This window comes from Onychomys torridus, chromosome 5 (genome assembly GCF_903995425.1).
Source record: "Onychomys torridus chromosome 5, mOncTor1.1, whole genome shotgun sequence".
NCBI classification, from domain to species: Eukaryota; Metazoa; Chordata; class Mammalia; order Rodentia; family Cricetidae; genus Onychomys; species Onychomys torridus.
In genome coordinates this window covers 96645094-96660332 of record NC_050447.1, presented here as the reverse complement: position 1 = coordinate 96660332, position 15239 = coordinate 96645094, and the positions used below count along the sequence as shown (strand labels likewise).

The following is a 15239-nucleotide window of genomic DNA, read 5'->3' as shown; positions in this document are numbered from 1 at the left end:
GTATGGTTTCATACTAGTGGGCTTCTCTGATCGCCCTCGCCTGGAGATGGTGCTCTTCATCATTAATTTTACTCTGTATTTGGTGGCGGTGCTGGGGAACACAACCATAATCTTGGTGTGTATATTGGACCCCCGGCTTCACACCCCAATGTACTTCTTTCTGGCAAATCTTTCATTTCTGGATCTCTGTTTCAGTACCAGCTGCATCCCACAGATGCTGGTAAACCTCTGGGGCCCAGACAAGACCATCAGCTATGCTGGCTGTGTGGTCCAACTTTTCTCCTTCCTATCGGTTGGGGGTATAGAGTGCATCCTCCTAGCTGTGATGGCCTTCGACCGCTATGCTGCCGTTTGCAAACCTTTGCATTACATGGTCATTATGCATCCACAGCTGTGTGTGAGACTGGTGGCTTTGGCCTGGGGAAGTGGGCTCATCAATGCTATCGTCATGTCACCACTAACCATGACCCTGTCCCGATGCGGCCGCCGCAGAGTTAATCATTTCCTCTGTGAAATGCCAGCTCTCATCAAGATGGCCTGTGTGGATGCTCGCGCAGTGGAGATGCTGGCTTTTACCTTTGCCATCCTTATCGTCCTGCTGCCCCTCACACTGATCCTTGTCTCCTACGGCTACATCGCCGCCGCTGTGCTGAGGATCAAGTCAGCCGCTGGGAGATGGAAAGCCTTCAACACCTGTAGCTCCCACATCACTGTGGTCTCCCTGTTCTATGGAAGCATCATCTATATGTATATGCAGCCGGGGAATAGTTCTTCCCAGGACCAAGGGAAATTTCTCACTCTCTTCTATAACCTGGTGACTCCCATGCTGAATCCGCTCATCTATACTTTAAGGAACAAAGAAGTTAAAGGGGCACTGAAGAAGGTTTGTGGGAGGCACTGACCGGCAGGAGTGAGTAATGAGTGACAAAGTCCCAAGTGTTCCTTCAGATTCATCTATTGTTTGCTTATAATAAATTCAGCTAATGTATTAAACACTCTGAAGTACTTTTTCAGTTTTGGTTTTGTTGAGACAGTTTCACGTAACCCATGCTTTCTCCAGACTCACTAAATAGCCCAAGATGGCCTTGAACTCCTGATCCTCCTGCCTCCATCTGCCCAGTGCTGGGATTACAGGTCATAGCAGCATGCCAAGCTGACAAGTTATACTGAACTCTATGCCAAGTCGGTGTGAATCAGCCACAGCTACCACGATGTAGATAGATCTCAGCTCCTTGGAGAAAGCAGCGGAGTTATTATTCTGAGCTATCCATTAATTAACAAAAAGAATAAATCCCATGAGAGTGAATGACTGATATAGATATAAAACAAGCACATATTTAAAATTTATTCAAGTTAATCAATGAGAGAGGTAATATTTCAAAAAGTCAATGAATTTCAAAAATTCAATGAATTTGTAAAGAATGAAGAAATATTCAAATAAATGTACAAATAGAGGCAAAGTTGGCTTTATTATAAAACAAGAAAAACAATCCAGTCATTCTCAGAAGGAAAGGAATGATGTGTTCATTTTCTTTTTGGGGACTGGCATTATGAATTCAAAGAGGGGAAGGAACCAATGGTCACCTTGAAGATGACCAGCCACCTGGGAAAGAGAACACTGACAAGCAGCTTGGGATGCATCCCAGTGGTTAGAGCACTTGCCCAGTGTCCACAAAGGCCAAGGTTTTAGCCACTGAAAAAATTTTTTAATATCCTTGGGGCGAGAAGAGGGAAAAAACAAGAGAGGGGACTGGAATAAATGTTTGCGTTGGGTAGCCAGAATGGAGTATTTGGGAGTCAAAGGGGACAGCAAGCTGGAGGAAGGGGTGGCAGAGAGAAGGGAGGAGGGGCAGCTAGAGCAAAGACAATGCTAAGTGTCACAGTGAGATCCCTTTCTTTACATGCTAACTACAAAAAACTGTAAAATGTCTTCTTGGCTTTGGGTGAATAAAGACTTTTGAAAACAGGACATAAAAGTACTTGGAATACATAGACAAAATGATAAAAGGAAGGTCAATCAAAACATAGAAGGTTTACAGTAAGAGAGAGTGCTGAGATCTCAACCTGAGAACCAGCTTCTGGGAGTTTTCTCCACACATACACCGGATTTTTTTAAAAGTTATTGAAAATATTTCATGCAATATATTTTGATCACATTATTTCACACACACACACCCCACTACTTCCTCCTAGATCCTCTCCACCTCCCTCCTCACCCAGCTTCATGTTGTCTCTCATCCTCTCTCTCAAAATCTGGAAAACAACAAAAAGTAAAAATCAAAACACACAATCAAACTTAAAAAAAATAAATAAAATCAGTAAGGCAAAAATTAAAAAACTAAAGGAGCACACGCACACACACAAACAGCAACAACAAGAAAACAAACAAACAAACAAAAACCCCACAGAGTCCATTTTGTGTTGGCCAGCCAGCTACTCCTGGGAATGGGGCCTGTGCTGGAGTGGATGATATACTCAATGACGTTCAATTGTAGAAAACTGATTTTTCCTTTCCCAGCAAGTATAAATTGGTATAAATTGCAAATAGCTTCTTGGTTAGGGTGGGATCCCATGCCACTTCCCCCTCTCAGTGCTGTGGTTCTGTCTAGTTTGAACCCATGCAGGTCTTGTGCATGCTGGTACAGTCTCTCTGAGTTCATACGTGCATCGGTCCTATTGTATATGGAAGACACTGTTTCTTGGAGTCATCCACAAGCTCTGGCTCTTACAATATTTTTGCCTCCTCTTCTGAATAAATGCCTGAGTTTTGAGGGGAGGGAGTTGATGAGAACACCCCATTTAGGGCTGAATCCAAAGTGTGTCGATATCTGCACCTTTTACAATCGTGGGTCTCAGTGTTAATTCCCATGCACTGCGAAAAGATGCTTCTCTGATGAGGGGTTGAGTGGTGATCTCCTCTGTGAGTAATGATACATCATTAGGAGTCGTTTTATTGCTATGTTCCTTTAGCAGAACAGTAGTAGTAGATTTCCCACTAGGTCCATGACTTACTTAGTCTCAGGCTCTTGGTCACTTTACCAGTGTTGTTTATGAGTTCCATCTCATGGAGTGGGTCTTAAATTTGTCAAAAAAAGTGATTGGTTGCTCCCTAACATTTGTGCCACTACTATACCACTATGTCTTGCGGGCAGATCTCTGTTGTAGGTCAAGAAACTTGTATCTTAGAGAAACTGAGGGTTACTTTGCTCCTCTGGTAGTGTGTAAAGTATCTTGCAGCACCATGAGTGTTAGTTGGTAGGGATGAAGATTCTAGTTGAGCATCACACAGCTCAATTCTAAGTTGTGTCTTCAGCAATAGAATTTTGCCATCAGATTATGGAGAGTAGCCCATAGTCTTGGCAATAGTCTGCGATGTTTAGGAAGGGGTCCATGGGACACCCTTTGGCTGATGACTCAACAAGATATGACCCATTTCTGGCACTGGAGGTTTGGTTTGGTGGCATAAGATGTCTACTTGGGGCATTGTCTCCCCATTATTTAGTGACTTAAGTTCTTTTTGTTTCATATATATTTTGAGAAGCTTCTACACAGTAGTAGGTTTCCAAACAGCTTTTCAAAAGGCCTTTAATGCTAGTTGTCCCTCCCATATTCCCTTCTTTTCCCTACCCACTCACCTCACCTCCCCATTTAACCCTTTCATTCTACTTTTCCCTTTATCTCTTTATAACACTATACTTTGTTTCCCCTTCATTGGAAGATACCCTCCTCCCCCATGGTCCCTTACTAGCTATACAACCTCTGTGGTGATGCAGATTGAAACAAACATATCTAAAGCCTAAGAGACAATATCCACATATAAGAGAAAATGTGAAATATTTGTCTTTGGGGATCTGGTTTACCTCACCCAGAATGACTGTTTCTAGCTCCATCCATTTATCTGCAAATTTCAAAATTTCCTTTTTTCTTAATAGCTGAATAATATTCCATTGTGTAAATGTACCACATTTCATTATCCATTCATCAATCTGTTAATGAACATCTAGACTGTTTCCAACTCCAGCTATTATAGCAGCAAGCACATATAAAGGCAGGCCCATCAGAATAACACTTGACATTTTTCTGGGAGTGGGTGGGTTCTGAGACAAGGTTTCTCTATGTAACAGTCCAGGGGGTCCTGAAACTTATTCTGTAGACCAGGCTGGCCTCAAACTCACAGAGATCCACCTGACTCTGTCTCCCTATTGCTGGGATTAAAGGCAAGCACCCCCACCACCTGGCTACACCTGACTTTTTAATTAATGCTCTGAAAGAAAAAAAAAAGTCTGGACAGATGTTCTACAACCTCTAAGAAACCATAGATACTATCTCAGACTACCATATCCAGCAAAACTATCAATCACAATCATAGGAGAAAGAAAAACATTTCATGCTAAAAATAAATTTAAGCAATTTATGTTCATCAGCCTATCCAGCTCTATAAAAGGCACTAGCAGAAAAGCATTCATCAGAAGATGAGGTTAATAAACCCAAGAGGATACAAAGAATAAACGATCCCAGAATAGTTAGTCAAAAGAGTTGAGGAAGGATGCCATAAGAACACAATAACAGGAATTAATAAACACTGCTTGTTAATAACTCTCAAAATTAATTATCTCAATTCTCCAATTAAAAAAACCATAGACCTACAGGTTGGATCAGAAAACAGGATTTCTTTTTCTGCTGCATCCAAGAAATATACCTCACCATCAAGGACAGACATCACCTCGGAGTAAAAGGAGAGAAAAAGGTATTCCAAATGCAACCAGGAAGCAAACAGGTGTAGTTACTTTATGTCTAATAAAACAGACTCCAAACCAAAACTAATCAGAAGAGGCAGTGAGGGATACTGCATACTTATTAAAGGAAAAATCAAACAAAAGGATATTGTAATTCTAAACATTTATACACAAACACAAGGACTCCCGAGTTCTAAAAGAAACACCACTGGGTCTAAAATTACACACTGATTGCACAGAGATAGTGGGTGACTTCAGTACCTCAATGTTACCAATATATCATTTGAACAATAACTAAATAGAGAAATTCTGGAGTTAAATAAGGACATGGATCAAATGGACCTAACAGACATCTATAGAACATCCAACCTAAACACAAAAGAACTTACTTTCTTCTCAGCAGCCCTCAGAACTTTCTCCAAAATTAACCACATATTAGGATGTGAAGCAAATCTCAGCAGCTATTAAATATTGAGATAACACATTGAACCCTCTCTGACCACAATGAACTAAACTGGATATAAGCAACAGAAGTGGCAGAAAATGTACAAGCTCATGGAACTAAACAAGTCACTCTCAAAGGGAAATTGGGTCAAGACAAAAGCCAAGACAAAAACTAAAACCCTTAGAATTGAATAAAAATAAGATCATAGCATACTCGAAGCTGTGGGGCACAATGAAGGTAATTCTAAGAGTAAAGTTCATAGCCCTAAATGCCTACCTCAAAAAAAACTGAAGAAATTCCATACAACCATTTCATTTCTTTTAAAGACTCATGCCACAGAACTGTAAGGACTCTGGCACCAATAAAAATAACAGAAATTATCAAAGGGATAAAGACTTGAAAAATAACCTCTCTCTCTCTCTCTCTCTCTCTCTCTCTCTCTCTCTCTCTCTCTCTCTCTCTCACTCACACACACACACACACACACACACACACACACACACGTACCTCAGTACTCATCAGAAAAATGTAAATTTTCTTTTATCTATTTTAGTTGTTACCTTTTTATTTTCTTTATCATAATAACTTTTCCCCCATTTATTAAACATAGATTCTTTTCTCATGCACTATAATCTGAATACAGTTTCCTCTTCCTCTACTCCTCCCAGTTCCTCCCCACCTCCTCTCTCATCTAGATCTACTCCCTTTCTGTGGAATGAACATGTTTCTAAGAGATAATAACAAAACATAGCAAAATAAAATAGAATAAGATAAAACAAAAACTATATCAACGTTGGGTAAGTCAAGCCAACAGAAAAATGAAAGAGCCCTAAGAGAAGACACAAGAATCAGAAACCCACTTGTTGTCCTGTTCAGGACTCTCATAAAAGTACTAAACTGAAGGCTATAGCATATAGGCAGAGGACCTGGTGTAGACCCTCATAGGTCCTGTGATTGCTGCTTCAGGCTATGTGAGTTCATCTGAGTTTTGCTCAGTTGTTTTAGAGGGCCTTGTTTCCCTTGTGTCCTCTGTCCTCTTTGTCTTTTCCCACTCCTTCTGCCTCCTCTTCCACAGAGTTCTCTGAGCTCTAAGGGGAGGAATTTGATGGAAGAGTATCATTTAGAGCTGTATGTTCCAATGCTATATATATATATATATGGATGTATGGATGTATGGATGTATGGATGTATATGTATGTATAATGTCTGGCTATAGGTCTCTGTATTTGTTACCATGTGCTCCAGGAGTAAGCCTCTCTGGTGGTGGTTGAAGAAGGAACTGATCTACTAGTATAGCAGAATATCATTAGGAGCCTTTATATTTTTACTTTTTTTCCCCCAGACCAGTAGCATTTGGTTTTACCCTAAGTCTTGGATAGCTAGTCTCTGTTTCTTTGTCACCCAAGAATTGGTTCCATCAAATGGAGTGGGCCTTAAGTCAATTCAGACATTGGTTGGTTACTCCCATAAAGTTTGTACCATTATTGCCTTAGCATATTTTGCAGGCAAGACAGACTGTAAATCAATGGTTTTATGGTTGGATTGGTGTTTACAATACTCCTTTGGTAACCTGCAGGCTAACTTTCCAGGTCCTAGACACTAGAACATGGGGGTGAAGGTACCACATAAACACCAGTTCTACCACTCCATGTTCAATGAGTTGTGAGGATGTTATCTTCAGCAATGGGGGCTTCCTGTCAGTTTGTAGAGAGCAACCTATTGTCTTGGAAACAGCCTGGTTATTAGGGATTTCCATGAGATATTTTCAACTAGCAAATCAACTGGATGAAATCCAGTCCCGGCACTGAAAGCTTCATTTGGTAACAAAAGAGGGCTAGTTGGGATTCCATCTCCCTCACTATTTGGAGACTTCATCAGGATTGCCTTCATAGGATTGCCTTCATATATTGTAAGAAGTTTCCACTGCTCTAGGTTTCCAAACAACCCTTAAATGCTCTTCAATTCTAGCTGTCTCATCCTTCATTCCCTCCCTCAATCCTATCTCCCTTGCCCCTTCCAACCTGACCCTCTCATTCTTGACCCTGCCCTCCCCAACTCTAGCCCACCTATAATATCTATTCTATTTCCCCTTCCCATGGAAGTCCATGCGCCCCCACCTAGTCCCCTCCTCTATACCTAACCTCTCTGTGTCTATGGATTATAGCTTAGTTAATGTTTATTTAATGGCTAATATCCAGATGTAAGCAGGTACATATCATATTTATCTTTCTGGGTCTAGGTTATCTCACTCAGAATGATTTTTTTCTAGTTCTATCCATTTGCCTGCAAATTTCATGATGTCATTTTTAAATTTTTTACTTTATCTGTTAAGGAACATCTAGGTTGTTTCCAATTTCTGGCTATTATGAATATAGCAGCTATGAATATGGTTGAGCAAGTGTCTCTGTGGTAGGATGAAACATCCTTGGATATATGCCCAAGAGTCATATAGTTGGATCTTGCAGTAAATCAATTCCCATCTTTCTGAAGAACTGCCATACTGACTTCCATAGTGGCTGGAGGAGTGTTCCTCTTCCTCCACAATCTCACCAGCCTAGGCTTGTATTATTGATCTTAGCCATCCTGAAAGGTATAGAATGGAATCTCAAAGTTGTTTTAATTTACATTTCCCTGATGACTAAGGATGTTGAACATTTCTCTAAGTGCTTCTCAGCCATTTGAGTTTCCTCTACTGAGAATTCTGTTTAGAACCATATCCCAGTTATTAATTAGGTTGTTTTTTATAGCAATTTTCTTTGGTTCTTTATGTATTTTTGATATTATTCCTCTATCAAATGTGAAATAGGCAAAAATCTTTTCCTATCCTGTGCACTGCCACTTTGTCTGAATGATGTATCTTTTGTTGTGCAAAAGTTTTCAGTTTCGTGGGGTCCCATTTATTGTTGATCTTAGTGCCTGTGTTATCAGTGTTCTGTTCAGAGAGTTTTCCCCTGTGCCAGTGAGTTCAAAGCTATTTCCCACTTTCTCTTCTATCAGGTTCAGTGCACCTGGTTTTATGTTGAGGTCTTTGATCCATTTAAAGTTGAGTTTTTTGCAGGGTGATAAGTATGGATCTATTTGTATTCTACATGCAGCCATCCAGTTTCACTATAACCATTTGTTGAAGGTGATGTTTTTTTCCAGTGTGTATTTATAGCTTCTTTACCAAAAAATCAGGTATCTGTGTGTGTGTGAGTTTGTCTGAATCATCAGTTCAATTCCATTGATCAATGTGTCTATTTTTATGCCAATACCATGCTGTTTTTTTTTATTATTATAACTATATAGTATAACTTGAGAACAAGAATGGTGAGGCCTCCCCACTTCTTTTATTGTTTTGGATTATTTTAGCTATCCTAGATTTTTTTGTGTTTCCATATGAAGTTGAGAATTGTCTTTTCAAGATCTGTGAAGAACTGTGCTGGAATTTTGGTGGGGATTGCATTGAATCAGTAGATTGGTTTTGGCAGGATGGCCATTTTTACTATGTTAATCCTACTGATCCATGAACACAGGAAATCTTTCAATCTTCTGATATCGTCTTCAACTTCTGTCTTCAAAGACTTGAAGTTTTATCATTCAAGTCTTTCATTTGCTTGGTTAAAGTTACCCTAAGATATTTTATATTATTTGGGGCAATTGTGAAAGATATTATTTTCCTGATTTCTTTCTCAGTCTGTCATTTGTATATAGGAGAGCTATTGATTTTTGTGGATTAATTTTGTATCCAGCTACTTTGCTGAAAGTGTTTATCAGCTATAAGAGTTCCCTGTTAGAATTTTTAGGGTAACTATCTGCAAATATATTTAGACTTCTTCCTTTCCAATTTGTATCCTCCTTGTCTCCTTTAGTTGCCTTATTGCTCTAGATAAGACTTCAAGAGTTTGTTGATCTTAATTTTCTCAAAGAACCAACTCTTTGTTTCATTGATTCTTTGTATTGTTCCTTCCCTATCTCTTCTGATTAGTTTTGGTTTGAAGTCTATTTTGTTAGATATGAAAATGGCTACACTAACTTGTTTCTTAGGTTTATTTGCTTAGAATATCTTTTTCTAACCCTTGACACTGAAGTAATGTCTATCTTTGATAATGAGGTGTATTTCTTGGATGAAGCAAAAGGATAGGTCCTATTTTCACATCTATTCTGTTAGTCTGTGTCTTTTATTGGGGAACTGAGACCATTGATATTAAGAGATATCAGTGACCAGTGATTGTTGATTCCTATTATTTCAATGTTGTTATTGGTGGCGATGGTGGTGGTGGTGAAGTGTGTGTGTGTGTGTGTGTGTGTGTGTGTGTGTGTGTGTGTGTGTATTTCCCTTCCTTTGATTTTGGTGGTCTGGGGTTTTTTAGTCTCTTTATTTTCATGGTTGTAGTTAACCTTAAATTGGAATTTTTCCTTCTAGCACCCTCTGTATGGCTGGATTTGTAGATAAATACGGCTTACATTTGGTTTTAACATGGACTATTTTATTTTCTCCGTCTATGATGATTGAAAGTCTTGCTGGGCATAATAGTTGGGGTTGGCATCTATGGTCTCTTAGATTCTACAGAACATCTGTCCTGGATCTTCTGGCTCTTAGATTCTCCATTGAGAAGTCAGTATAATTCTAATAGGTCTACCTTTACATGTTATTTGGTCTTTTCCTTTACAGCTTTTAATATTCCTTCTTTGTTCTGTATGTTTAGTATTTTTATTATTATATGCCGGGGAATTTTTTTTTCTTATCTAGTCTATTTGGTATTCTGTATGCTTCTTGTACCTTTATAGGCATGTCCTTCTTTAGATTAGGATATTTTTCTTCTATTTGTTAAAAATATTTTCTGGGCCTTTGAACTGGGTTTCTTTTCCTTGTTTTATTCCTTTGTTTGTTTGTTGTTTATTTTTCAAGACAGGGTTTCTCTGTGTAATGCTGACTGTTCTGGATCTCACTCTGTAGACCAGGCTGGCTTCGAACTCAGAGATCTGCCTACCTCTGCCTCCCAAGTACTGGGTTTAAGGTGTGCATCATCACTAACTGGCTAATTCCTATTACTCTTAGATATGGTCTTTTCATAGTGTTCCAGGTTTCCTGGATGTTTTCTGTCAGGAAATTTTTGATTTACCATTTTCTTTGACTGATGTATCCATTGTTTTTCTATCATATAGTACATGCCTGAGATTCTCTCTTCCATCTCTTGTATGCTGTTGGTCAAGTTCCTGTTCAAAATCCCAAACTTTTCATTTCCAGAATTCCCTCAGTTCAGTTCTTCTCCCTTGATCCTGCTTCCATCTTCCGGTCTTGGACAGTTTCACTCACTTCCTCACACTGTCTCTTTGTGATCTCCTGGATTTCTTTAAAGGATTTATTCATTTCCTCTTTAAGGTGCTCTATGATCTTCAGACAGGCTATTTTATGGTCTTTTTCTTGGGCTTTAGCTATGTTTGACTATTCAGTGCCTACTGTGGTAGGGTTGCTGGACTCCAGGAGAAACATATGTTCCTGGCTGTTATTGATTGTTTTTACATTGACATCTAGGCATCTGGGATTGGGATGATTACAGGTCTGGTGATGATACCTGTTTTTTCTCTGTTGGGTGTTTTCCTCCTTGGTTTCTGCTTTCTCCCTGGACTTCAGGAGAGTAGGGTGGCTATGTGGTGCCTGGTAGAAAATTTTCTGTGGACCTGTTTCCCTGGCCTGCTCAACTGATGTGTCACCAGGATATGCCTGCAGGTATTGGAGGCTAGGCTAATGGGATGAATTTGGGTTGAAGGTTGGAGAAGATCTGTGTGATTCACTGGGGATGGGGTTAGGGACAACAGGGCGACAGCAGCAGGTTTTCTGCTATAGAGATGGGGATGAGGCTGGGCAGGGGGGAAGGAGGTCTGGAAGAGCAGAAGGAGAGGTGTGGTTGCAGGAGTGGCCTTTGGGTCAGGAGATCAGACAGAACAATAAGTGGGGGAAGGTTGGTTCGAAGGGGAAAGTCTGTGAGATCCAGGGGGGCAGGGAAGGCTGCCAGAGGCATTCTGCCACAGAGCTGGGGATGAGACTGGGAGATTGCGTCTGTAGGAATGGAGGGAGAAGAGAAGATCAGCAGGCAGCCTGCCTGGTGTTCTCAGGAAATGTCAATTTTCTGCTCATAATAAAACTATGCACGATGACTAAAACTACAAGCATGGACAATACCAAATGATGAAATTGTGTAAGGCCTTAAGCTCACTCGAGTTGCTGGTGGGCATTAAATTAGTATTTGGAGAAGCTGTTTAGTCATTTCCTAGTTAATTATACAAAACTAAAGATTGAGCATAGCAGAATATATCAGCTTGTGGTAGTTTGAATAAGAATGGCTTCATAGGCTTGTGTGTTTTAATGTTTGGTCCTCATTTAGTGGAAAAGATTAGAAGGTGTGAACTTGTTGGAGGAGGCATGGCCTTTTAGGAGGAGGTGCATCACTGGGTGGGGATGGGAGGGGTGAGGTTTTAAATGCCTACACTATTCTTGGTCTTCTCTCTCTCTCTCTCTCTCCCCCCCCCCCCCCTTGTGGTTGTTGTCTCAACATGTAAGCTTTCAGCTACTGTACTAGTGTGATGTCTACTGGATGCCACACCCCCAGCATTGATGGTCATAGACTCTACTACCCTCTGGAACTGGGAAATCCAAATTAAATTCATTCTTTTATAAGTTGCCTTGGTTGTAGTATCTCTTCATAGCATCAGAAAGTAACTAAAACATGGGCTTATTACAGAAATGATGAATACTTCTAGACAGTGTTACAGAGTCTCAAAATAGAGAACTCGGGGAAGGGTCTTTTTAAAGTTATGGACAAAATGAGTGAAAATAAAGTGGATTTTGCAGGACAGGGAATGGGTTGAGTTAGGCAGAGCTTATCATTTAGTCACTCACAACAGTGGAACAGCAAAAAACTCTTTTAAAGCCTTGGCAAGGACACTGTTTAGTTACTGTTTCCTGGAGCAAGCAATGAAATTATTATGCTGATGTCCAAATTAATTAAAGTTGAGTTGGAAAAACATATATGTCACCAGGGAAATGTAGGGTCAGGAAATTATGTTGGTCTCATAATGATTTTTTAATTAGCCTTCTTTAAATGTCACTTGTTTCTCATTGTGAGAAATAATCCATCTAAGTATTAAAAGTAGAATATGGTTTGTTCTCCTAAAGCTCCTATTTAATTTGTTTGTTTGTTTGTTTGTTTGCTTGCTTGCTTGCTACAGTTTCTCTGTGTACCCCAGGCCTTCCCAAACACTATGTAACAGAGGCTGACTTTGAACTCTTGATCTTCCCAAGTTCACCTGCCAAATACTGATATTAGTCATAAGCCACTACACCTGGCCACATATTGAAATTTAATCTACATTATGATACAGTAAGAGGTAGGACCGTGTAAAACCTCTAAGGCTTACAGGTTTGCCTCCAGGAATATATAAACCCATTCATATGATTAATAGATTAATGTGTTGATAGGTTATCTTGGGAATTTCAAAATTCAATTTGTCCAGATCTCAGACACTATCATGTGATACCCGTCACTACCTTGGACTCTGCCACAAAGAAAGCCATCACCAGATGTAGCCCCTTGTTCTTAGACCCAATCCACAATCCAAAATAAAGCTATTTTCTTGCCTAGTGTGTGGTAGTGTGCTATTAACAGCAGAAAACAGAGTATACAGTAGATGAGAATTTTAAAAATCTATACATTTCATATTTCACTACAACCTGTTCACACAGGTTCAGCAAAGACAATCTAATCATGCCTACATGTACCTGATAGAATGGTACCAAAATATCCAGCATGCTAATGCTTTCTGTTTGACAGCTGAAAGCTATTAACATTAGAGAATTATAGTAACTTTTACTCAGCTGGATGAACTACTTGGTGGTAGCTAGCAGAGGTCCTGCAGCCTCCACTCTTCTCATCTCCTCTACTTTCATTCACATAATCTCAATAATGTTATCTTCCAAAATGCTATTCCATTGTCTTCAAAGAGTCCAAAGTATTTCATTACTTTGATGTTAATCTTATAATCCAATAAATGTTAATTATTAGAAACTACTAGAAGTCCAATGGAGAACAATTAACATATACTTTGCTTTCTTAGAATTCCTAGAGTCATGTGGGAAAAGACAATAAACAAGATTTGCACATGGATGCACAATCACGACTCATAACTAACAAGCAAGCACTGGGGCACACTTAAGGGTACTACAGGTAGGAATGGCTCTATGCCCTTTATTTATGAAATCATTTAATATGTACAAAATAACTGGTGTATGGTTGCCTTTTCTATTGTTATTAATCTTGAAGATGAGAAAGACTGGATAGACAGAGGCTCGACAGTTAAGAGCATTGATTTGTTCTGTCATGAGGACCAGAGTTCAAATCCCAGCAGCCACATTAGGCATCTCACAAGCGCTCATGACTCAAGCCCCATGGGATCTGTTGCCCTGCTCTGGACTCTAGGAGCACCCATGCATACATGTGGACAGACAGACTCTCTCTCTCTCTCTCTCTCTCTCTCTCTCTCTCTCTCTCTCTCTCTCTCACACACACACACACACACACACACACACACACACAATTAAATAAATCTTTTAAAAAACAATTTGTCATCTCTTCTTACCACCATGAGAAAACACAAGAAATCTGTGTATAAGTCAGGAAAACTCTTTGTCTTGGGAATCTTATTCTGGCTGCCCCTGGTCTCTCTGATTCTTAGCATCACCACTGAAAGGATTTAGAGCCCCCATCCACCCCTGAACTCCCATCTGGACCAGAGGTGAGTGCCTGGGGTTGTAGTCAGAGAGGCAACCGCCCCTGGGTCCCACCCCTGGGCACCATCCTGGGAGGACCTGCCCAACTTAGCCCCAGTTTCCGGTCATTCAACCCTGTGGGAAGGCTCCTCTTTTCCAAGACTGCAGGCAGACCCTGCAGTCTCCACACCCTGCCCCCACACCCATTTGCCTGAGACCCCAGCCACTTCCTGAGACTCAGAGACCAGCACCCAGCTCCCATCTGCCCTGGAACTCCCATCTGGACCAGAGAGACCCTCCGGTGGACACTACAACCTCAACACCTTGCTCCCACACCCATCTGCTGGAGGCCCCAGTCACTTCTGGAGACTTAGAGACCAGTATCCAGCATTCCATCGTGCCCTGGAACTCCCATCTGGATCAGAGAGCCCCCAGCTACTCCCATCTGGACCAGAGCTTTCATCCTGTCCCCGAACTCCCATCTGGACAAGAGGAGCTCCCATCTGGACAAGATAAGGAGACCCCAGGGACTTCCTGAGACTCAGAGTCCAGCCCCCCAGTTCCTATCCAGCCAGCACTCTCATCTGGACCAGAGCTCCCATCCAGCCCAGAGCGTCCATCTGGACCAGAGAGAGGCTCCCTAAATCTGTCAGCTCTGTCTGGACCAAGTACACTGATAAGAGCAAGAACGAACCCACAAGGAGATGGGCAGACACCAAGGCAGAAGTACATACAACAAAATAAAGAGCGGTACAGCATCACCAGAACCTAGCCCTTCTCCAACAGCTACAACTGAACATCACGGCATGGAAGAAGAAGAAGAAGAAGAAGAAGAAGAAGAAGAAGAAGAAGAAGAAGAAGAAGAAGAAGAAAACAACCTTATAAGTAACATCATGAAGAGGCTAGAGCCTTATATAGAAGAAATCAAAAATAAAGGGGAGGAACAGACAAACAAAAAATGGGAAGAACTCTATTAAAAAAAAAAAAAAACTAAAGGAAAGGACAATTAAAGCAGAAGAAAACAATAACTCCCTGAAAGAAAATCATGAAAAAGCAAGGGGAAAAGTCCAAGACCTGAAGAGGGAAATAGAAAAAATGAAGAAGACACTAGCAGAATGAATGCTGGAAATAGAAAATCTGAGTAAACAAACAGGAACTTCAGATGCAAGTATAACCAACAGAATGCAAGAGATGGAAGAGAGGATCTCTGGTGTTGAAGGTACGTTAGAAGAAGTAGATTCATCAGTCAAAGAAAACACTAAAACCAACCAAGTCATGACCCAAATTATCCAAGAAACTTGGGACACCA

The 15239-nt window shown here is 40.5% G+C and overlaps 1 protein-coding gene across 2 annotated transcripts in view; it reads left to right on the top strand.

The window, feature by feature from the left end:
• The window catches only part of LOC118583701 (putative olfactory receptor 2W6), a 15017-nt gene extending 61 nt beyond the window's left edge, over nt 1-14956 (top strand). Inside the window, exons 1-2 of one of the 2 annotated variants that reach the window (XM_036187302.1) lie at nt 1-910; nt 14943-14956. The exon at nt 1-910 is cut by the window's left edge and continues 61 nt beyond it. In XM_036187302.1, the coding sequence (XP_036043195.1) occupies nt 1-901 (901 nt within the window). In that variant the 3' untranslated portion in view covers nt 902-910; nt 14943-14956. Of the gene's footprint in view, nt 911-6267; nt 6274-14942 lie in introns of those variants that run through there. The other variant, XM_036187303.1, reaches the window with a different exon arrangement.
• Nucleotides 14957-15239: the final 283 nt, after the last annotated feature.